Source organism: Prunus mume, linkage group LG3, assembly GCF_029339155.1.
Source record: "Prunus mume cultivar Tortuosa linkage group LG3, ASM2933915v1, whole genome shotgun sequence".
Taxonomy (NCBI): Eukaryota; Viridiplantae; Streptophyta; class Magnoliopsida; order Rosales; family Rosaceae; genus Prunus; species Prunus mume.
Window position 1 is genome coordinate 3,239,965 of NC_142700.1, and position 22,318 is coordinate 3,262,282.

Sequence of the window (22,318 nt, forward strand, 5' to 3'; positions counted from 1 at the left end):
GGTAAATCATGTATTTCGCGTTCGTGAAAAATCAAAATTAATATGTTTGCATTATAAATTTTGAAACAAACGATTGGCGGAAAGGAGAATTGAACTCAGGAATTTGGGTGTTGTAAGAAGTGAAGCTGCTCATCAACTGTTTGAATTCTTCAAACATTCAGAAAAGCCTTATACATACAACACACCCCGAACACAAGAATGAACTAGGACAGGGAAAATGTCTAAACGGTCACATCACGATTCACAAGGAATGAAAAAGAACCAAAAAATTATCATAACATATGCATACTACAGTCTTTCCTTTTCTCCCCATGTTTTCTTCCTCTTTTCACACCTATTGAGCCCATTTTCTCCATTGCTGCAGCAAAAGCTTGAAAGAACTTTTGCTTATCTTTTGCCAACGCCTGGACAATCGGCTTGGTTCTTGGGTCCAAAGATAAAGCTTGGTCTGATGCTAGCAAGCCCAACTTAGCCTCTAGGTTCCCATAATAGGCATGGTCAAACACGAACGGTGTAGTGACATCAAATGGTGCAACAATGTCAGCATTTCCACCATAATGCGGGCATGACATTCTTAGGGCCCTTAGGAGTCTTGGGTCAATAACTGGGTCGGGCTGCTTGGATCCCCTGTAGTCATAGAGCCTGCTTACAAAGTTCTGGCAATGAGCAAAGCCGAATGTATGTGCACCAGAAAGAACAACTAGGTCTTCAAGTGTTAGGCCTTTTGAACTGAAGAGTTTGAGTAGCTGATCCACTGTTAAATTTGCTTGGGGAATATTTGAGGCCACTTTTGAGGCCATTGATATTTTCCCATCCCACCTCCCTTTCTTAACTTGATAGTATGGACCCCCTGCCTGCCCGCCCCCATTGAAATTTAAATTAGAAAAAAATGTCAACACGAATGTAAAATTAAAAGGGTAACGATTTTGACACTCCCACCCTCTCACTTTAGTTTCAGCACAATGTGTGTACATACAAATTATAAAATACTCAATTTGGAGGAGTGCCGGGAGCTAAATTGGGAGTGTCAAAATCATGGCATTATGTCATATCACAGAAGAGCTGGTAGCAACCACAGGTCCACATTGCAGCATTATAGATTAGAAGTCCAAGGCAGAGAATCTTTGGCACTTACCAAGTGGACATAATCTCTGGCTGAAATTGCAAGTATGTCTGCACAAGACACAACACCAGGACACTTGCTCTCCACAACAGCTTTGGCCTTCCTCACACTTTCAAAGCCTTCTTCTCTCAGGTCCTTGTTATCAGGTGCATCCTTCTCTGCCAACATTTTGTTCCCCTGCTGCTTTGAGCTTATGATTATCGATGCATCACAACCCTTCAATATATTCGAACCCAAAATTGTCAAAAGAGACAGAGTGACAAAAATTAATACATTAAAATGCACATGCATGCAGAAAATTTAAACCAAACCAATGTGCATTGTTGGATGGAGTTGTGATTACTTCAACAAAGCAGTCATGGAAGAAAAGGCGAATGGTTGCTGGGCCAGAAACAGGTGATTCTTTGAACTGTTGGGATGTGATGGAGCCGATGAGCTGCTCAACTTGAGGACATGATTTGGCATAGTAATTAACAGAGAGTTGGCGGTTTGGGTGAGTCATCTTGGTCCTGGTTGTAGCTGAACAAATGACAGTAGTGTTGTACAGAATCAGCAGCAAGAAAATGGACAAAGAAATGGATGTAAAAGAAGAAGAAGAAGAAGAAGAAGAAGAAGAAGAAGAAGAGGTAAGGACAGGCATGTTTTGTAACTTTGGATTATGGTGCAGCTTAGGACAAGGAAAGAACCAATGCCAATAGTGGAGCACAATATAAAAGTGAAGAAGTTGGGAGAGGAAGTTTGTCTGGGACAAATTACCCTTCGGTTGAAAAATAAAAGAGAAACGGGACCCGTGAAGCCAAGTGAAGTGGAAACACATGAAGGTCTAATTTATAAAAAGCCATTAAGGAAGCAGCAGAGCAGCCCCTTTGAGGCTTTCAAAGTTATAAAATTACACAAGTGGACTGGCTGTTAGTTATTTATGTCATTTGAATCAAACTAAATATATATTTATAAGGAGGTCTAGATGCTTAAATGTCACGTTTATAGAGAATCAATCATTCACGGGTATGCCTATTTGTGATCCTCAATCATTCTTGATTGAACAACAAAGTAGCCAATTATTGTCTTACCTCCTCTTTTTTCTCTGTTGATTCTGTTTAGATAAGGTAACGTAATTATTTTGTAACAGCAGTGTTATTTGCGGTGGGTGTTTCAATGCGTGATTGGTTTGGAATACCGTCGCAGTGGCATCCCGATGTAGGTAAGTTATTCGGGAGAGGACCCCCAACCCACTGACCATCCAAACCTGATGAATTCTTTTATTGCAGAGCATGCGCAAGGAGGGACCTTATCAGATCATAAACTCCTTCTTACATACATTGCTTTTAAAGCTCTTTGGTCTGATCCATTTATTTTCATTTACAGTCTGAGAAGTTAACAGTAGCTTATTCAGTTGCCCATTTATGCTTGTCTCACTAAGTGTAAGCTTTTTGTTGTGAGTGCAGTAAAAGCTGTGGACCATCTGATGTATGGACCTGAAAAAGAGAAGAGAAAGCAGCCAAAGGCTAAATAAAAAGGTTAAATGGAAGGTGGGTGCCCAGGCCCCCCACCCCCAAAAGCAGATTAATGATGGTAAATTGGGTTTTACATAACAAATGCTTATTAGTTATTATGTTATTGGATAAATATTATTTCTTAATTTGTCAAATTGGCAGGAGCCCACAACCTAATGCTTATAATGCTTTGCATATTTTCATTCACTAGGTCCTCTGTTTTGTTTCAGCTTTTTAACAGAAAAATGATTTGCTTGAGAACCTGCAGGCTCTTTTTTTTTTTTGTCAGGCCAAAAAAGAGACAAAAAATGTTCAGGCCAAAAAAAGAGACAAAAAATGTGCAGCCTTTGAAGTCAAACTCTAAAACACATCAGTTTTCCAGTGAGGATCTTAAAATAAGGAACATGGTGTGGTGGGGAGCGGCTGGCAGAGACTCTGAGTTGCACATCAAGTACAAATTTATATAATCTGTTAAACAGAGTATTAAAAAAAATGTGAAGCTTGTGAATTATGGAAGAAGACAATGGCAACTTAGTTATAGCAGCTTTTTTCCTTTGCATTTTTTATATGCCAATGTCACTTTTAAGAAAGGAATAAATAAAAATTATTTCTCTAAAGAATAACTTTTCCCATGTCATCTCTTTCTTTCTACTGCTTAAGAGACAAATAGCTCTAGCTTATGACCTGCTGGTCCACATGGTTGATGGTGAGTCCTTTTCTATTGTTTAGTGATTTATGTTGCAAATATATTGAACCGACGAGGTGCCTTGCTTTATTTAGGGATGAGACTCATAAGGATTGATTTGGTTTTTTATTTTTTATTTTATTTTTAGAATTGAAAAAGATAATGGGTAGTTGTGTTCCATAAAAATAGGATCCATTATCTTTTTTTTTATTTTTAATTTTTTAAATATGAAAAAGTGTGAATTTACCATATTATCCTCATTTAATTAATAATTTCAATTCTTAATGTTTGCATTAACCAAGGGCATTTTTTGGTATTTTGAATGTTTCACCATTCTTTGCCTTTTGCTTTATATATATAGATTATTTTCTTTTCTATTTTTAAATCCATCTCAATTTTTTTTTTTTTTTTGAGAAAGAGAATTCATTCATAGAACCAAAGACGTACAATGAATGACATGATACACTGGTCTTGTTGAAATCTTCTTAGGACAACCTCATGGGACAACCCCCATAGGAGGAAAAAGTACCACACATGTCATGAACTGACAAGAGAGTTCAATTCAGGTCACTTTGGACCATTACAATAAAAGAACAAATCAAAAATGAAAAGGAACACATAGACCTTCGACGAGAACTGCAACTATAGACCAACACAATAGACTCACATGAGAGGACCGCGGAACATCTCAACCGTCAAAAAAAGCCTTTTATGAGCAAAATCGTAGTCCTTTGACACCCACACAAATTGCAAGACATACCATAGAAGAAAACAGGAGAGAACACGTAAGAGAAACACATAAACAACAGTAAAAGGACCCCTGAGAAGCACTCAATTTCAACTCAGAACAAGACAAAGAAAACCTCATATGACCAAGCATAGTTCTTTTATCGGTGCAGAATAGAGAAGAGCACCACATCCCAACAACTACCACCAGCGTTGCTGCTGCCGCTGCCGTTGAAATAGAGACAAAACATCAGGCACTAGGTATCACAACTCTCCCTAGGAAAGACACAATCCAGCGTCACTACTGTAACCGCCGTTGAGATAAAGACAACACCAACCACCTAGAACACTGCAAAAACAATCAACAAAACAAAGAGACAAATAGATCTAGACTATCTGGGGAGGGGAAGGGGAGGAGAAGAAGGGATAAAAGGAAGGGAAAAGATGGGAGAAAAAGAATGGGAGATGAGGAGAGGAAGAGGAAGATGGGCGGAAGGGTGGAGGGGTAGTGGCCACCTCCTCCCTTAGCTTCCTTGCAGTTGGTTGTTGGCAAAGAGAAAGGGGACCAGAGTGCAGTTAGGATTTTATGTCTAAATCCATCTCAATCTATTGACTTATTTCAGTTTGAGTTTTCACCTTCTTGAATGTTTGAAGTAGAGACTTGACCAATTTGAATAATAAACCATATGGTTCTTGAATATACCTTTCATACAAAAAAGAAATACTCCCAACTAAATATCAAGGTCAACTTGGTACACACAGAAAGAATCTACCTATGAAATTCAACCATGCTAATAATTTTAAAAGGTTTAACTTGAAATCTGATAGGAGTGGGCTGGTGTTAAAAGGGAAGAAGAACACAAAACAAATGGTCAGCAATAGGGGCTACAGAACATGTTCATTCAATTTGACCAAAACAAAAAACAAAACAACACGTTCATTCAATAAGACTATAAGAGAGGCAACGTCTACATCCAAGTGTAATGTTGCACCACGGAACCTCCAATCTGAATACGCCAATATGAACAAGGCGTGATAAAAATGACGATGTTGAAAGCTGAAAAAGATGAGATGCACGGCATGTAGCTTACACAGCCTTAGATACTGCCTCCAACTCTGATCTGAGAATTGGTTCCTCAAATCACTAAATTGTAAGGCTTAAATTCTTATGTTTCTCTTAATCTTGCAGACCAAGTCACATTGATTGATCTCCCATTTCACTAGTCTTCTTTCATTGCAGACCTAGTCAAGGATGAGAATCTACACTCATTTTCCTGAAAATACGGCGTTTTCTTTTGCCACACAATCACAATCACAAATTTTACCTAGCATGTCATATATAAACAAGCTATGTGGGAAAGGTTCTGCCATCTACTTTACACAATCAAAGTTACAAAACCCAATGTCTTTTCCTTTCACCACAGCTAATACAGTCCATAGACTTTGGATCTTGTTTCCTGTGCTCATCGTTCTCTCCTATGGTTATGGAGTTGGAGCGCTCAATAGCAGCGATGTCACCAACGTTGGCGCAATCGTTAATTTCAACTCCCGTATTGGGAAAGAACAGAAAGCTGCCATGGAAGTTGCAGCTGAGGACTTCAACAACCGTTCAAAGACTCATAAGCTAATCCTTCATTTTCGAGACTCCGGCAGAGATCCCTTTCGTGCTGCTTCTGCTGGTTAGTAAACATATGATGGTAATTATAACAGTCATCACCATGTAATTAGCTTGAACATAAAGTACTTATGGAATTTTCTCTTTATTTAAATTTTTGTTGCAGCTGAAGAGCTGATAAAGGAAAAGAAGGTAGAAGCGATAGTTGGCATGGAGACTTGGCAGGAAGCAGCTCAAGTAGCTGATCGTGCAGGAAATCAATCTAAAGTTCCGGTGATTTCATTTGCAGCACCAACTATAACCCCGCCCCTCATGCAACGCCGCCGGCCGCATTTGATACGAATGGCAACAGATGCCTCTGCTCAAATGAAATGCATTGCTGATTTAGTTTCTGCCTACCATTGGAAAAGGGTTGTTGTAATATACGAAGACGATGGCTATGGTGGTGCTGTAGGGACGCTAGCTGTTTTATCTGAGGCTCTTCGAGACGTTGGTTCGAAGATTGAGCACCGTTTGATTCTCCCACGAGTTTCTTCTCTGTCTAACCCAAATTGGGTTGAGCTAGAAGAGCTATTGAAGCTTCCCCTCATACAGTCTCGGATATTTATTGTTCTTCAGTCATCTTTACCTACAGTTACTCATCTGTTCAGGGTGGCTAAGAAGATGGAACTTGTAGGAAGAGACTCAGCTTGGATAATCACAGAGAGTGTAGTTAGTTTGCTTGACTCTCTTGACAGCTCTGATATGTCCACTATGGAAGGCACTTTAGGAACCAAGACCTATTATGCCAAAAATACTAATTCTTATGCCAAGTTCCAGAATGAATTCCAAACAAAGTTTTCAGAAGAAGATAACTCCAAGCCAGGAATTTATGCTCTTCGAGCATTCGATACGATGACAATCATTACACAGGCCCTAAGAAGAAAGACTAGTAACAGTTCTACTAGTAACCTTCAGGAGCTGTTAAACACATTGTTCAACAACTATACCGGTCTAAGTGGGAAAATGTACTTTAAAGAAGGTGGGGTGCTGTTGTATTCTCCTAAGTTCAGGATCATAAATATTGTGGATGGGAAGACAGACAAAGAATTAATCTCTTGGACACCAGAGGTTGGGTTCTCACCAAGCCTTGTCAACCAAGGCACAAACAGCAGTAATGGTGTTGGCATAATTTGGCCTGGGAACGTAACAAGTGCTCCCAAGGGCTGGGCTATGCCTACTGATGAGAAGAAAATGAGAATTCTGGTTCCAGGTATAACTTCCTTCTACAAATTTGTGAAGGTTGATTGGTCCAGGCAGGACTCAGATGAGAAGAAATTTGATGGTTTCTGCATTGCGCTTTTCAAAATGATAGTTAGTAATTTGAGTTACTATCTGCCATATGAAATTGAAGCAAGAAATGGCTCCTATGATAGTCTGATAAATCTGGTCCAAGATAAGGTAAGAGCTTTATTTCTATTTTTTTTTTCTTTTCTAATTAGTCCATTTGCTCCATGCTGAAATTTCATATATACTTCCTGTTGCATTTGATTTGTTTCTGATAGAGAAAATGTATGTTTGTCTTGTTTCATACAAATACTAATCAACGGAAGACTTATGATGCTGTGGTTGGTGATATAACCGTACTATCAGAACGACTGGAGAAAGTGGATTTCACTCAGCCATATCTGGAGTCTGGTTTGTCAATGATTGTTCCAGAAAACTATGAGGAGTCAACATGGTTATTTCTGAAGCCTTTTACTTGGCAAATGTGGGTGGTGACCGGTGGCATTTTGATCTACACAACGTTGATAGTGTGGTTCCTGGAGCGCCCATCCAATCCAGAATTTGGTGGCCCTTTTAAGGATCAAATTCGCACAGCAACTTGGTTCACCTTCTCGTCTTTGTTCTTTGCTCACAGTAAGTAACCAATTTCAAACATTAGTATAAGCCCAAGTGCCTAACTATGAAAAGGGTTGGTCCAAAACTGTTAGAGAACTAATATAAATCCATGAATTATTCATCTTGCAGGAGAGAAAATCTACAGCAACTTGACTAGAGTAGTTGTTATAGAGTGGCTGTTTGTTGTATTGATCCTAAGCTCAAGCTACACTGCTAATCTGTCCTCAATGCTTACCATCAAAGGACTGAACCCAAATGTAACAGGCATTGAAATGCTGAAGAGAACCAACGCAAAAATTGGTTCTGATGCAGATTCTTTTATCCTGAACTACCTGGAGGTTGTTCTTGGATTCAAAAATAGCAACATCATCGAAGTAGGCCCCCAATACAATGTGGACGACTTCAAGAGCAAACGTATATCTGCTGCCTTTCTTGAACTCCCATATGCAGAAGTGTTCATCAACCAGAATTGCAAGGGGTATACTTCCACTGCACCAAACTACAGATTTGGAGGATTCAGCTTTGTGAGTAGTAATGTGACTACATATGCATAAAAGATGTCATCTTGGTATTCGAATGAATTCGATTTGCAAAACTAATCAAATTGTTTTCATGTTCACCATTCAATGCAGGCATTCCAGCAAGGCTCTCCAATAGCCAGGGATTTCACTAAGGCCATTCTAGAGCTATTGGAGAATGGAGAACTGAAGAAACTTCAAACACATTGGCTGACCACACCCAAGGGGGAGTGTTCAAACAATGCAACTTCAAACACACCAAAAAGCTTGAGCCTCAAGAATTTCTCCGGCCTCTTTATAATAACCAGCGTTACTTCCACCCTATGTTTGCTCCTATCTCTTGTTATCTTGATGAGGAAGTGTCAGCAGCAAGAAGCAGACCAAGGCAATGCAAGTCCAAGTCCAAGTGATGAAAGTCTTTGGAACAGAACTGTTAGAATAGCAGGATTTATTAATCAAAGTCTTAGCATTCCAAAGGGAGCTCCACCTTTTGCTAATGTAGAGGAATGGAGTTCTCCATTAAGGTGGGATTATACCTCCACTTCCAACAATCCTGAGCATCCACAGGCCTTTATGGAGCCAGCACAAATTGAATTCATTCCACAGGAATCTATAGAACAAAGGCAATAGTATATGTATATTAGTGAAAATTAACTCCATACCAGATTTTGTTTTTATTCTTTTATTTTAATTTGGTTTTGATAAATACCCTCAGGCCAGATTTGGCTCTGTCAATTGTATGAAATTAATGTTATATTAACAAAGAGTGCAAGGAGATAAACAATATTGTTTACAAAGTATTTTGAAACATTAACAAAGAATTACTAAATTGTTATGAATAAAAATAAAATAAAGAACTTTTTTGGCTTGGTAAAAATTCCGCTTTTTTAACAAATAGTCCATCGTAACATGTTCCTTCACTTTTCCTAATCTTTGGGTTTCTCGTTCGGAAGGTGTTTGATAAAATTCCTGAATGTCCTCCTCCCTCCTTAGCAGCTAGATTTGCAGCAGCGAGTCACAATCCCAATTACCACCTTACTTCTTCAAACACGCCAATATTTTCCAAAATGCGAAGAGCCTCAAGGATCATTTCACTACCAGCTTCGAATTTCATCGCCCATGCTTCTTCTTCTACTTGCGCTGTAAACAAACACTCCTTCACTACGTTGACTGCGCAACAAAATCATCACAACCTGCACCAGCAATCGTTTCCGGGAGATTTTCTGAAATGGGGTTCGCTTGGTTTCTTTAGGACGTCGAGCTTTGCTACTGGGTTCGCGCCCTTGAAGCCTAAGCCGTTGGGGTCCATTATTGATGTTGAGAGGGTTAAGGATCGCTCAGCCGAGGACATCGCTTCAGCTTGGGACGATGTAAGCCTCAGTTCCTTACTTCTCTACGCCTCTAAATGTACATTTCACTGCGCAAGTTTATCCCTTTGTCATGTTTTGAAATGGTTTTTGGTAGATTGGTTCGATTTTGTTTTGAATTATAAGATTTTTGCAGAAGCTTGTTTCATTTGCTACAGTCTTGTATCCATCTTGTCAATATAAGGTCTAATTTTGTTATAGCTTTAAGTTTCACATTTCGAAGATTTCAAGCTCACACTTTCTGCTAGTTGAGCCAGTCTTGTATCCATCATGTCCCTTGATATTGATATGAATCGAATATGTATCAGAAAATGGAAGTTTGCTTTGGTAATGAGCTTTTGCATAATTCTTGATGCTTCCTTGCCTATGACATTTATGTGCCAATTTTAGCTGTCTGCTGCTTGAGGCCTCAGTGTTGTTCTTCCCAATTTTCATGATCTCAAGAACTAAAATTTACTATTACCATGCTGAGAAAGTAAGAATACTTTCCTTTATTTGTCCACGGCATGTGTATGTATGAGCCTCTTTAACTCCACTGGCCACAGTTTGAAACGTGTTTTGTAAACTGAGGCAAATATTTCTGAACAGCAGATTGAATAAGCACCATGTGTAGAAAATTTCATTGCCAGTCTCTCATACCTTTGAATATCTTTTGCCTGAACTGTGCATTTAAACTGAAAAGTTGTATCTTTAGCTATTTTGCATGTGGATTTAGGAATGGTCTCGCTTATCGTTTCGTTAGTGTGTTACTCAGTGAATTGACTTCCTTCGTGATACCATACTAATTATTGTCTAGTGTTATTTACTTTTGGGATGGGTTGTGTTATATCAGTTTCACCTGGGAAGAGGTCATATTGGTGCATCCATGAAAGCAAACCTATATCATCTGCTGGAGCACAGAGCAGTAGAATGGTAATCTGTTTACATGACGCTTGTTTTCAGTTGTTTTCTTTCCTCTTTTTGTTATATTAACTTTAAACTTGCCTATCCTGGCAGCCGGTATTTTGTCATTCCCTTGTGGAGAGGAGGTGGTTATACCACAATGTTTGCTCAAGGTTTGGTCTCTAGTCGCTTTCTTTTATCACTGTATGTACTACTCTTTGTAGTTGGCGCATCTTGCATTTACTACTGAACAGTGTAAATTTTGTGTAGAAGCTCAAATGTGGGGTAAACTTGCTTTTCTTAGTTTATGCCATTAATATGTCAGAGTTATCTATGATCTTCTTTGATTTTGTCAAAGAGCAGGTAAAGGCCAGCTGATGGGACCCCTCAGGATGAGGGCCATTTTGCAATGTTGCAAATCAGTAGAGAATTTTCTCATTAGAGTACAAAACTAAAGAGTCTGAACAAACTTTTCTGACTATAAGAATTAAAAAAATGGATTATGCCCCTTATTGTGTCTAAATGAACTCAATTTTTCATTCAAAACTTTTTTGCAGTGCAGACGCCACACATGCTTTTCACTGGTCTTGAAGATTACAAGGCAAGGGGAACTCAAGCTGCTCCCTACTTCACTGTAACTTACTATAATGAATTTGCAGAAAGCAAAGACATGGTGCTTATCCGTGGCGATGTCGTAATGCCCAGCAAACTCAGTGACTCAGAGGCAAAATGGCTTCTGGAGACCACCCAATCATTTTATGTGAACGATACGAGGTATAAGCTGGTTGAACGGTTCAACAGACAAACACACGATTTTGAGTTCAAGGATGTCTTGCAAGCGTTGGAAATACCCAATCTGTGATTTCTCCAACAGAAAGGAATTCATCTTAGTAGCAGTGATAGAAGCAGCTTTGTCAATAAAGGAGAATTAACTTCATTAGTTTTGCAAGGGGGCGTTGTACTTGTAAGAGTGTCATCATCCTACACCATGTTTAATGCACACAGCAAATGAAATGCAGGAGGAGAGAGTCTCATACGAGGTAGCATATTTCATACTGACTTGTGCCCTGAAGTTTCTGAGTGTCCATTTTTATTTTCTAGTTGACCAATTCTTTAGTGTTATAAAGAGTAAGCTTGAGACGATGATGAGTTCTTTCATCCCTCTTTTAGATTTAAGTTCTCGTTCGGAGTTGCATGCTCCATTTCTTAATGGGAACCTCTTTGGCAATATAACTCGCTGTGCTAATTTTGGATCTTCCATTAAGCAGGATCATGATCCAACGTTAGTATAATTTCAACTAAAATATATGTGGTCTAACTCCTCGAGATTCAGAGAAGAAAAGAAAATATGATATTTCAACTCCTAAAAGCGAATCCCCCAGTAAGCCCATCGTTTGCATTCTTGAGGATTTAACTATTCCTTGGGATAAAACACGCTACTCTGACTCCGTGACCTTCAACCCAAGATTTCGAGATTTGGAGACTCGGTGTTCGGGACCCTGGTGCCCAAGAACTGGATTCGAAATACCGAAATCGAACACAAATAGCATTATTTTTAACCCTATGTCATTGTTATGCATTGAAATTATTGCATTCGATGTAGTGTAGTCCAGTCTAATTCAATCCCTTAACAACAATGCAATCCCGAATCCTGGCGTCCAAGATAGAATTCAGAATCCCAAAATCCAACTCAAAATAGCATATGTTATGCCAAATATTACATGTTATTAATTTTCTCTTATCCAATCCAATCTAGTGCATTCCTAACATTAAGGCATCTATTATATGATAAATTCATGTCATGACTGACTTTCTTGTTGAAATAATTTGATAGTTATCATGTAATAAATTGACACGATCGTTTGTGGAATATTTGTTGAATTATTGGGTCATTAGGAACAGATGTAATATAATTATCTTTACTGGATCTTGATTGACGAGCCCAAACACGGTGTGTTTTAAAGTCGAAGAGAAACGTGTCTCGGTTTCTTCGTAAAGACTTAAGACAAAGCCCAAAGGCCCGACGACACGTCGTCGTTAAAGAAGACATGATAAAGTAAAGGCGTATCCGTAGAGAAGCTTCCACTTTTTATCTTGCCGATCAAACCCTCTCTCGGCTTCTTCTTGTTCTTCAGTAACTCTCTCTCTCTGTCTCTCCTTCACACTCCTAAAGCCAAAAAGCCTGTAAGTAAATAAAACCTGTACGCCCACCGAAACCCTAGTTTCAATTTCCAAAAATAATAACTATGAAATATTTTCGAATACCTTTGTATAATAATAATTCAATTTTTTGTTCCAAATTTCGCTCAGCTTCAGAGCCAGAAGAGCCCCAATGACAGACCCCTCCGACGAGGCCAAGAACATCGAGAAGCTCTACGAGTTCGGTGAGCGACTCAATGAGTCCAAGGACAAGTCCCAGGTCCCCCGCCCATTCTCTCATATTTGGGGTATTTTTTTGTCGAAATTTTATTTCTAGGGTTTTGGGTTTTAATAGTTTGGGATTTTTCTTTGCCCTTTCAGAATGTGGCTGACTACCAGGGGATTATTGATGCGGCCAAGACGAGCATCAAGGCCAAACAGCTGGCTGCGCAGCTTATTCCTAGGTTCTTCAAGTTCTTCCCCGACCTTTCGGAGTCTGCCATCTATACCCACATTGATTTGATTGAAGAAGAAGAGCTCGGGGTCAGTTCATATTTGCATACCCACTCATAAATACATGTGTAGTTCAATCATTTGGATTCTTCTCTTCATAGTAAATAATAGGGGGATGCGGAGCAATAGGTTGAATTACTATATACAGAAGAGTTGTAAACTATAGGACTTCTTGTTTGAGTAGGAAGATTTCGGAAAATATGAGGCATTTCTTACTTTTCGTGGAGGATTAGATCCAGTAACTGGAGGTCTATGCATTTATTGCATCTTATGCTATATTTGGTAACTGGAAAATTGAGGGATTTTTTCTAAAATAAAAATTGATTCCTATACAAAATTTTTTAGTTTGATTTGACATAGTCAAAGCAATGTACAGCGGTAGCTCTATGCTATTCTTGTCTGGGGGTTTTGTTACTCAGCTCAAAGTTTTAATTTTCATCATTTATGAAATGTGTAGGTTCGAGTTCAAGCCATTCGGGGCCTTCCCCTTTTCTGTAAGGATACACCTGAGCAGATTGCAAAAATTGTAGACATTCTTGTGCAACTCCTTGCCGCTGGTAAATTATTATTATTTGTCATTGTTTTTGCGATTCTGATTTTGGGAGTCTATTGAATGTGTTATATGAGTCTGATGTTGGGATTTGTTGATGCTTTTAGAGGAATTTGTGGAGCGTGATGCTGTGCATAAAGCACTTATGTCCCTTTTGAGGCAAGATGTGAAAGGTAAATGTGTGGACTTATAAACTGAAAGGCTGTGATTAAGATTACAAATTATTTTATGAAAGGATTTTGGTATAAGCTATATTCTTTCTAGCTTTCATTTCAGCACCTGATACATCTTGGATCCATGTAAAATCTAACTCTTTCATAATATACATTATCTTCTTGTATGTGTAGTTTCTTTGACAGCCTTATTCAAGCACATTGGGAGTGTTGATGAACCAAGCACAGATGAGTTTATTCGTGAGAAGGTTTTAACCTTTATTCGAGAGAAGGTAAAACCATTATGTGTAATCCCCAATACGGTTATTATCATGACTCTCTTTATCATAACTGGAGTTTAAATGATTGCCGTTGCAGGTGTTTCCAATTAAATCTGAACTTTTGAAGCCTCAGGAGGAAATGGAAAGGCATATTACTGACTTGATAAAAAAGGTGTGGTTATAAGTGATGTTTCAACTGTTTTCATGTGTATGTTTAGAGGCTTAAACCCGTCCTTAAAGTACCTCTATAAGTATTCTTTTGGAGTGTGGTATGCTCTGCTAGTCTTCTGTGTTGCTTCGTTATCTCTATTGTTGATTGATATGCGGTCCTCTTCCCCTCATGCTACAGTTAGTTTTAAAAAAAATTTGGAAGTTATGATCTCTTCAGTTTTATTTTACTGTTCTGTTGTAAGGTAGCAAGATGTATCACTAATATGATTGAGTCCAATTGCAGAGTTTAGAAGATGTAACTGGGGCAGAATTTAGAATGTTTATGGACTTCTTAAAAAGTTTGAGCATATTTGGGGAGAAAGCTCCTCCTGAACGCATGAAAGAACTAATTGGTATTATTGAAGGACAAGCTGATTTAGATGCCCAATTCAATGTAAGTGTTTGTTTTATTGTGTTGATTTTAAGGATACTGAAATAGCAGCTTTGAGCAAGTATACTATGCAAAATATGCTGGAAATGAATATGGAATTATTCCTTTGTGATATTACTGCTTAAGAATGTAGGTGGGTATCAAATATATTATTTTTAATCACTTTGGTGCTTTTAATAACTTATCTGCAAAATGGTTGGAATGCAGGTTTCAGATGCAGATCATATTGACAGGTTGATATCTTGCTTGTTCATGGCTCTGCCATTTGTTGTGGTATGCCCTCTCACATTATAGCTTTATTCCTTGCATTTTTGCTGTGTAATTTTTTTTTGGGCAATCAAGTAGCAGCCCTGTTTATTCATATTATTATTTTTTTATACAGAGGGGTGCGTCAAGCAGCAAATTCCTCAACTATTTGAACAAACACATCCTTCCTGTTTCAGATAAGGTAACATCTATACTTTTAATGTTCTGGTATACTCTTCCAGTATGGGCGCCAAGTTTCTTGGTAATTTAGAGAGTGTTATTTCTATATTCTTGTTTTCATAAATTGAGTCAGTATTGCCCCAAATAAAATTGAGCAAGGACAGCCTTAAAAAAAGTGGTATTTATAATTGAAATTTGGGATAGAATAACTATTTCTCTGACTTTATTGATTTATGTGTGAAATGTGTTATCTCTTACCCAAAATAAATAAATAAATTTGCTATCAGAATTTGGGATAATATATCATATTTACTAGTGATTATGTTCTTCCATCAACTAGGTATAAGAATGAGAGCTTGTATTACTCGTGTTAAAAAAACAAAAGAAGTGGGGAAGAACTGGCATTGGTCTTCTAATCTTGTTTTGCCATCTTTTATTTGACTTTTTCTTGAATCAAATACTCAATAACTTAAGTAGTGTTTAGACCAAATAGTTGATTCCTTTGTTGTCCATATTATGCGAGAATTTTTAATAGATATATAAGTACTCATGCTGTCTTCTTACTCGTCTATACTATTAGTTACGAGGACCCTGAGAAATGATGACTGGATTCTGATATGAAAACAAGGGACAGTAGGGAAAATAGCATTAGGAAAATTACATGGGAATATGGTACTTGCTAGCATTTTAGTGATATAAAAAAAAGTGAAAATACATCTCAATGTTAAATAGTATCTTTACTAGAATATTTGAAAATATTTCTTTGATGATGACGATGCTGTCTTTATGGTGTTTTGTTCAAATGGGAAACCTTGTAAAATATATTTATTCAAACAATATTTTATCTGTCAGCTTCCTGACGAACGAAGGCTAGATTTGCTCAAAGCCCTTGCAGAAGTTTCACCTTACACAACTCCACAAGATTCACGTCAGATTCTTCCTTCTGTTGTTCAGCTGTTAAAGGTACCATTCCATATACTCAGAATTATTAGGAAATGGACTATGTAGTGTGAAGATCCAACCTTTAGACCACTCTCCACAATTGGAATCAATGTTTTCAAAGCCAATGCATACCACAAGGCATTTTATTACCCGAAAGACAAGGCACAAGCCTTTTGGGATTCAAATTATTACGATCAGAATAAATTTAAAATAGGTACTCTTGTATTAGTTATAGCTCAACCATAATAAACAATCTCAGAATAATATCCAATTATTAGCAGAGAGCGCCTCAAGGTGATCCTCTGCTGCCTTGCTATCAGGTGTGCCTCAATTGCGCCTCCAAAACACTCCTTAGGATTGATATATTTGCATTCACTCTTTGGATATCAGTATCAATATAATTTTTTAATTGGTTCCAGGGCTGGATAACAATACCATTTCCTGAATCATTTTTTGTATATTGTCTTGTCGCAAAATAATTATCATCTATTTCTTTTTTCTTTTACAGAAAAACATGCCTCGGAGAAAGACTGGAGAGGAGTTTAACTTCACTTATGTAGAATGCTTGTTGTACACATTTCATCATCTTTCTCACAAGGTTTGTTTGGCTTCTAATCAACCTCCCTTGTTAATACTACTGTGAATCAACATTGTGTAGTGCTTACTTGACTGCTTTATGAAATAGGTTCCAAATGCTACTAACAGTCTATGCGGTTACAAGATAGTGACTGGACAACCATCAGATAGGCTTGGGGAGGACTTTTCAGAGCAGTATAAGGAATTTACTGAGAGGTGGTTTTTCTTCTTCATCTATCTTTTATTGCTTATTATAGTTTATATTATTTCTTTGTCATTTTGCATCCAATATAATTGGGCCCTAGCTCAGGTGGTGGTGAATTATGGTTTTTTTTTTCCCCCTGGTGGGTGGGTGTCCTTTTCTGTTTTGGGGAGTGAGGGGGTAGTAGGGGGAGGCATGCCTGTTTGCACGTGATAAGATTGGGTCAAGTTTTCAGGTTCAGTCTTACCCTTTTTTATTCCGAAAAAGGAACAAATGGAAACTGCATTCAATTGAAAAGGCCCAGCCTATCCTCACAATAGGAAGTTTTAGTCTTTTTATTATTATTTATGATGAAGGTAGTTGCCCCCAATTGAGGAGAATCCCGTGGTTGAAAGTTTGGGGGCTATGCAAGTTACTGATATCTTACATGGAGGATTATCAAGTTGCTGCACCTTTATAACTGAAAGTGTTTTGATTGATTGCCGCAGGTTGAGTTATGTTGAGGAGTTAACTAGGGCCACCATGAAGAAATTAACCCAGGGAATGGCTGAAAAGAACAAAGCTATGGCAGCTGCAAAATCTGACGAAGCGAAGGATAGCATTGTGAGTTGATTCTATTTAGATTTCACATTATCTTGTGGACCTTTTCTGATCTTAAAAACAATATTTTTATGATGTGCAGAAAACGGAAAAGCAGAATACTACAACTGGGTTGCGAACCTGCAATAACATATTGGCAATGACAAAGGTGAATGAATTGTTTGAGAATTATGAATGCACGATAATTAATTCATGAGCTTTAACTAATCTTTAAATGATTCTTAACAAATGTAGACTCTACATTCAAAAACACCCTCATTTATTGGAGACAAGAGCATCAACCTATCTTGGAAAGAAGTGACAAAACCTGTTGTGCCCTCTAGCACACCTGCCACAGGGTAATATAAATTTTCTTGCGACTATCTAATGAGCATGTGGAAACAAGATTTTTAATCCTAATGAAATTATGCATACTTGAAAAGATCCAGTTTTATTTTGTTTAAACGTATTGGTGCAGAACAAAACGACCTGCTAATCCTGCCAATGGACCTGGGAATATGACTTCAAAGAAAGGCCGTGGAGGTGGCGGTTTACAAAATCAGCTTGTCAATAGAGCATTTGAAGGTTTATCTCATGGTGGAAGAAGCGGGGGTGGGGGAAGGAGCAGAGGCAGGGGATGGGGTGGACGTGGAAGGGGAAGGGGTTACAGGTAGCTTCGCTGTGAGAAAATTCTTGGAAATCAGGATGGTGAGAGATGCGCCACAGGAATACGTATATGAGTACATGATGTATTGAATTCTTCTCTTAGGAACAAGTTTTGTTTCATTGAGGAAGCTGATTAGTTATAGATTCATTGTGGATTAACAGTACTTATTGTGTTCCTCTGGAGCCCTGTCCAAGAAGAACGGCTACCGGATTAGTGCCTCTGAGTTGTCAATCCCCTAAGAAAAAAATTATGCAGCAGCCCGTGACTATTCCAGGAATCTGTCCATACTTTTAAGTGCATCCATGTTGTGTTTGTTCCAGTGAAGATTGCTTTCAGGGGAATACTTAAATACTGATAATTAGTGTATCACTTTGTTATTATGGCTTTCAGATTATGACAGATACCTCAGACTGATAGATATTGCTTTGTTCTCATCTGTATTTTTAATCAAAGACCCCCTAACTGTTGCAAAACCTTGTACTGTTGCACATTATTTATCAACGGTCCTTAACCGAGAGGGGACAGAAAGTGGTAAAGGCCAAATGGGCGGGCCTGGTTGCATCTTAACTTTGAAGTTTCAATCCTGGCAGCTGGGGTCTCATGTTAAGGAATTAAGGACATGGCCATTTTTTAAGCTACTTGTCGGGAACTTTTTGGAAGCATTTGGCCATGGCCGTCCCTTTGCTTTTGAATGTGTTTTTGGCAGTTGTGGTGTGGATGGGATGAAAATGTTGGAAACTTGGAATGAAAGAAATTTGAGGAGTACGTCATATGCCATGCCGCTTAAAGTTTGTAAACTAAGAAAGGGGGTTCTTCTACCATAGCATTCAGTAAATTATGTTTACAATACAACTTACATGTATAAAAAATGTGGTGGATTCGCAACACTCGAGCTCTTGTGTTCCAATTTTGCTTGTGTCAAAAAATAAAAAGTGATGGATTCATAACATGTTTTGGATGGTTTGTGGTTACACCGTTGGAATTTCCGTACTAAAAAATCATACTCTAAACTAGGTAAAGCTTAAAGGGGTTATGTCCTATGTGGAAAAGAAATTGTGGACCAACTTTTCGTACTGATTAAAGAAATGTTAATTGTCATTATGACTTAATCATCTTCATCAGAGCCTCATGTCCATGAATTATTAAACCTTTGATTTTCTCTACCTCTTGTCTTTCTTTTCATTTTTGTTTGTTTATTGGAACCTTGATTAAGAAAACAAATAAATATTTCTTTTATCTTTTCCTATTTACAGAAAGGAAAAAAACAAACACGCTTCGTTTGTCCCGCGGGTATGTCAACTCCGTCGTCATAAGTAGACCTCCAGTGTTTCTTCTTCTTCACGAGGATCCAAACTTCGCCAAATTTTCTCGTCCAATTCTCCGATCAAACCATCCCTGAAATCTCACCCTTTCAATCCCCACTCTCAAACCCAAAATTCGATTCCTTTCAGACCCAAATCAATACATCTTTACTTCATCCAAATCAAATGTACAAACCCCAAAGCAATTAGCTTTTCAAACAATAATTCAAAACACAAAAAGAAAAAGATGTTGGGCTCAAACCTCCAACCCCCATCTTCCTCCGATGCCGCATCACCACTTCTAAGCCACCCGATCGCCGACAACCTCGTGCGGAGCCGGCGGCTCATCCGGCGCCCGCCGAGGCCTCTCCGCGGAGCAGCTCGCTTCCTACGGCGAGCCAGCAGCCGCCGTATGATGCTGCGCGAGCCGTCGGTCCGAGTCCGCGAGGCAGCGGCGGAGCAGCTGGAGGAGCGACAAAGCGACTGGGCCTACTCGCGGCCCATTATCGTATTGGACCTCTTGTGGAACGCTGGGCTTCTGGGGATTGCCATTGGGGTGCTGTGGCTGAGCCGTGAAGAGAGCCCCTTGGTGCCTTTGAGGACTTGGATTGTTGGATACGCGTTTCAGTGCCTGGTCCACATGGCCTGCGTAGGCGTGGAGTGCATGCGGCGGAGGCGCGTGGGTGATGTTGCGGTGGCGGAAGAGAGTCCTCGTTGGGAAAATTCTTCTGGGTCTGGGAGTGATGATGGTGAGGACTATGGAATTGAACAGAGCGTGGACTATGCTGGCACCAGGTCTTTTTCTTTTTCTTCTAATGTTTTAAAAGTTTTAATTTTTGGGTTTAGCTTCTGAGAGAGGCTTATACAAAAACTCACTTTTCATTTCTGTTTTTATCAAACTTTGAAACGGGTCTTAACTCTTACGTCTTACAGTTACTGTTTGTTGTAATTTAGCTGTTGCAATATTGTTTTTGGGCAAAAGATGTATACTTTTAATAATTTTGAGTTTTTGGGTTGGATTTGAACCTCCATTTCTCAAATAAATATTGTGACCGAGCTTGAGGAGTAGAGCAACAATCCTTTTGTAGAATTCTAGCTCATGGTGTATGTGTATGTGTGTGGAAGAATCTTCTGACTGTTTGATGTGGCAGTGTTGCAAAACATTTGGAGTCAGCAAATACGGTGTTTTCGTTCATCTGGTGGATCCTTGGGTTCTACTGGGTGACTGCTGGTGGTGAAAGTTTGATAAGAGACTCCCCTCAATTGTACTGGTTCGTTTGAGCTAACTGGCCCTTTTATATCTGTTTTCTTTCAAGCCATTTGTGTGCATGCTGTTATCTTGTCCGTATAAAATGTGGGTTATTTTGCAGGATTTGTATCACTTTTCTTGCTTTGGATGTGGTTTTTGTTGTGATCTGCATTGCCGTTGCATCTCTCATTGGCATTGCTGTTTGTTTCTGTCTCCCCTGCATCATTGCTATCTTGTATGTTGTGACAGATCAGGTAGGTGCTCATAGGAAATGTTTGAGTTGATTCCAGATATTACATTGAGGTGCTTGATACTATTCAGGGATATTCTGGTGCACTTGAAACTAATGAATTTGTTATTTGTTGCTTGTATTATGGACATAAGCTCTAGTTTGATTGGTCAACATGACTATTTTGCAGTATAAAGCAACTGATCTTCTCTAGGCTATGTATACAGCAAATTAAGATTATATTATGCAGTAAAAACTTTTGGATAGAAAATTATATCGAATTGTTACTAGGATTCTGAAATAAGGTCTAAACATGCCATGCTAAGATATCGTGCTGGATGCATTTGAGGATATCTTCCTTATCAAATTTTGATCATGGTCTCTGTGTATGGACTATTTACATCACTAGTGCACTTTTAGGTTCTTTAATGAATTTCATCAACAAACCTGTGTGAGTTTCTACTCATTCCACTTATATGCTGTTCAATATTTGTCTGTGCCTAATGTCCTGGTCACGTTTTATTTCTGAACAGGAAGGAGCAACAAAGGAAGAGATCGACCATTTGCCAAAGTACAAGTTCCGCATGATATCTGATTTTGAGAAAGTTAATGGTGAGATCCAAGAATCTTTTGGAGGAATAATGACTGAATGTGATACTACTACGCCCACTGAACATGTTCTCTCCCAAGAGGATGCTGTAAGTTTCATGATACTTTCTTTACACTAAAAAGTCTCATAACATAGTCTTTTTTCTTTTCTTTAAGTGACATGGTGAAATCAGTTATCGTATTACCACCTGGAATTCATACCATGTACATGATCGACAATTGAGTCTGTCAATTGCCCATCTATTTCCCAGGGCTTCGCCTTTCCATTTGCAAGTCATGTGTATGAAGTCTAGGACACTAGACTGGTTTTAAATTTTTCATTGCCAAGTAACCTTACACAAAGGAGAATTCTATAAATAGATGTGCTCATAACGTGAACCGTTGTGGTAAATCTTAGGAATGTTGCATCTGCCTTTGTGCCTATGATGATGGAACTGAACTACGTGAACTTCCTTGCCATCACCATTTCCACTGCACCTGCATAGACAAATGGCTACAGATCAATGCCACCTGTCCACTCTGCAAGTTCAACATTTTGAAGTCTGTCAGCCAAAGTGGCAGTGAAGAGGTATAAAAAGCGAGTTCTGTGTAACAGTTGTGACCAAATTATATGTCCTGCTCCTATGTACATAGAGTGTACACCACGAAGATTTCTCCAGCTGCTGGTTTCCATTACACGAGAATCCAGATGCGGCTTCATGGTCGGCTTTGTTGATGCTTCATCTTCACTGCCTAGAGTGTTAGCATGTATTCCGACAAAAAAAAGAGTGTTAGCATGTATTCCGACAAAAAAAAAAGTGTTAGCATGTATATTGAGTTCTTTATGTTGGAAGGCATTTATGTAATATCTAATAAAGAAAGTTTTTAATGTAATATAGCCCTCCCCTTTAACTTAAATTTACAAAAATAGTTTCGCTTCCATCAATGGCTAGGCTATCCAAGTGACACGATACATATAAGCCAGTTGAACGTGTACCAATCAGAGAAAGTAATTATTTCATTTATAAAATAT

The 22,318-nt window shown here is 38.6% G+C and overlaps 5 protein-coding genes and 1 long non-coding RNA gene across 7 annotated transcripts; 5 read left to right on the top strand and 1 right to left on the bottom strand.

Annotated features, from left to right (window-relative positions):
- Window positions 1-102: 102 nt before the first annotated feature.
- LOC103324848 (Peroxidase superfamily protein) lies at window positions 103-1,951 on the bottom strand. Its single transcript, XM_008226960.2, has 3 exons — window positions 1,467-1,951; window positions 1,136-1,339; window positions 103-854 (listed from the first exon to the last, which is right to left on the bottom strand). The coding sequence occupies exons 1-3, from the start codon at window positions 1,938-1,940 to the stop codon at window positions 273-275; spliced, it is 1,260 nt and encodes a 419-aa protein (XP_008225182.2). The 5' UTR covers window positions 1,941-1,951; the 3' UTR covers window positions 103-272.
- Window positions 1,134-3,239, top strand: LOC148918427 (uncharacterized). Its single transcript, XR_016125215.1, has 2 exons — window positions 1,134-1,269; window positions 1,419-3,239. It is a non-coding gene; the product is annotated as an uncharacterized LOC148918427 (long non-coding RNA).
- Window positions 3,240-5,055: 1,816 nt separating this feature from the next.
- On the top strand, window positions 5,056-8,747 carry LOC103324849 (glutamate receptor 2.7-like). The gene is made up of 6 exons (XM_089048429.1): window positions 5,056-5,178; window positions 5,268-5,706; window positions 5,809-7,082; window positions 7,235-7,541; window positions 7,653-8,047; window positions 8,156-8,747. The coding sequence occupies exons 2-6, from the start codon at window positions 5,280-5,282 to the stop codon at window positions 8,669-8,671; spliced, it is 2,919 nt and encodes a 972-aa protein (XP_088904555.1). The 5' UTR covers window positions 5,056-5,178; window positions 5,268-5,279; the 3' UTR covers window positions 8,672-8,747.
- A 213-nt stretch (window positions 8,748-8,960) lies between these two features.
- On the top strand, window positions 8,961-11,500 carry LOC103324850 (ATP synthase F1 complex assembly factor). The gene is made up of 4 exons (XM_008226963.2): window positions 8,961-9,411; window positions 10,241-10,320; window positions 10,405-10,463; window positions 10,848-11,500. The coding sequence occupies exons 1-4, from the start codon at window positions 9,109-9,111 to the stop codon at window positions 11,150-11,152; spliced, it is 747 nt and encodes a 248-aa protein (XP_008225185.2). The 5' UTR covers window positions 8,961-9,108; the 3' UTR covers window positions 11,153-11,500.
- Window positions 11,501-12,331: 831 nt separating this feature from the next.
- On the top strand, window positions 12,332-18,391 carry LOC103324851 (Apoptosis inhibitory protein 5 (API5)). Of its 2 annotated transcripts, none has more exons than XM_008226964.3 (17): window positions 12,332-12,474; window positions 12,601-12,709; window positions 12,811-12,972; window positions 13,400-13,499; window positions 13,600-13,665; window positions 13,840-13,937; window positions 14,023-14,097; window positions 14,380-14,529; window positions 14,734-14,799; window positions 14,909-14,974; window positions 15,805-15,915; window positions 16,403-16,492; window positions 16,580-16,686; window positions 17,161-17,275; window positions 17,355-17,420; window positions 17,507-17,610; window positions 17,730-18,391. In XM_008226964.3, the coding sequence occupies exons 2-17, from the start codon at window positions 12,623-12,625 to the stop codon at window positions 17,923-17,925; spliced, it is 1,659 nt and encodes a 552-aa protein (XP_008225186.2). In that variant the 5' UTR covers window positions 12,332-12,474; window positions 12,601-12,622; the 3' UTR covers window positions 17,926-18,391. The 2 variants fall into 2 exon arrangements, with proteins under 2 accessions (XP_008225186.2, XP_008225187.2); XM_008226965.2 differs by having other exon boundaries at window positions 12,352-12,491.
- Window positions 18,392-19,178: 787 nt separating this feature from the next.
- LOC103324852 (E3 ubiquitin-protein ligase At1g12760-like) lies at window positions 19,179-22,213 on the top strand. Its single transcript, XM_008226966.3, has 5 exons — window positions 19,179-20,014; window positions 20,371-20,490; window positions 20,590-20,722; window positions 21,231-21,395; window positions 21,704-22,213. Exons 1-5 carry the CDS (start codon window positions 19,467-19,469, stop codon window positions 21,878-21,880), a joined length of 1,143 nt encoding a protein of 380 aa, XP_008225188.2. The 5' UTR covers window positions 19,179-19,466; the 3' UTR covers window positions 21,881-22,213.
- Window positions 22,214-22,318: the final 105 nt, after the last annotated feature.

Bases quoted from the DNA above. Each gene is read 5' to 3' on its own strand.
- LOC103324851 (XM_008226964.3), top strand. From the start codon at position 12,623: ATGACAGACCCCTCCGACGAGGCCAAGAACATCGAGAAGCTCTACGAG. The intron at 14,098-14,379 runs GTGTGGTTATAA...GTCCAATTGCAG, and splicing joins TTACTGACTTGATAAAAAAG to AGTTTAGAAGATGTAACTGG. The intron at 16,687-17,160 runs GTGGTTTTTCTT...TGATTGCCGCAG, and splicing joins TATAAGGAATTTACTGAGAG to GTTGAGTTATGTTGAGGAGT.
- LOC103324848 (XM_008226960.2), bottom strand. From the start codon at position 1,940: ATGTGTTTCCACTTCACTTGGCTTCACGGGTCCCGTTTCTCTTTTATT. The intron at 1,340-1,466 runs GTAATCACAACT...AATATATTGAAG, and splicing joins TCCATGACTGCTTTGTTGAA to GGTTGTGATGCATCGATAAT. The intron at 855-1,135 runs GTAAGTGCCAAA...GGGGGCGGGCAG, and splicing joins CCAGAGATTATGTCCACTTG to GCAGGGGGTCCATACTATCA.
- LOC103324852 (XM_008226966.3), top strand. From the start codon at position 19,467: ATGTTGGGCTCAAACCTCCAACCCCCATCTTCCTCCGATGCCGCATCA. The intron at 20,491-20,589 runs GTTCGTTTGAGC...GTTATTTTGCAG, and splicing joins GACTCCCCTCAATTGTACTG to GATTTGTATCACTTTTCTTG. The intron at 21,396-21,703 runs GTAAGTTTCATG...GGTAAATCTTAG, and splicing joins TTCTCTCCCAAGAGGATGCT to GAATGTTGCATCTGCCTTTG.
- LOC103324849 (XM_089048429.1), top strand. From the start codon at position 5,280: ATGAGAATCTACACTCATTTTCCTGAAAATACGGCGTTTTCTTTTGCC. The intron at 5,707-5,808 runs GTTAGTAAACAT...TTTTTGTTGCAG, and splicing joins CTTTCGTGCTGCTTCTGCTG to CTGAAGAGCTGATAAAGGAA. The intron at 7,083-7,234 runs GTAAGAGCTTTA...AATCAACGGAAG, and splicing joins TAAATCTGGTCCAAGATAAG to ACTTATGATGCTGTGGTTGG.
- LOC103324850 (XM_008226963.2), top strand. From the start codon at position 9,109: ATGCGAAGAGCCTCAAGGATCATTTCACTACCAGCTTCGAATTTCATC. The intron at 9,412-10,240 runs GTAAGCCTCAGT...GTGTTATATCAG, and splicing joins TCGCTTCAGCTTGGGACGAT to TTTCACCTGGGAAGAGGTCA. The intron at 10,464-10,847 runs GTTTGGTCTCTA...ACTTTTTTGCAG, and splicing joins TACCACAATGTTTGCTCAAG to TGCAGACGCCACACATGCTT.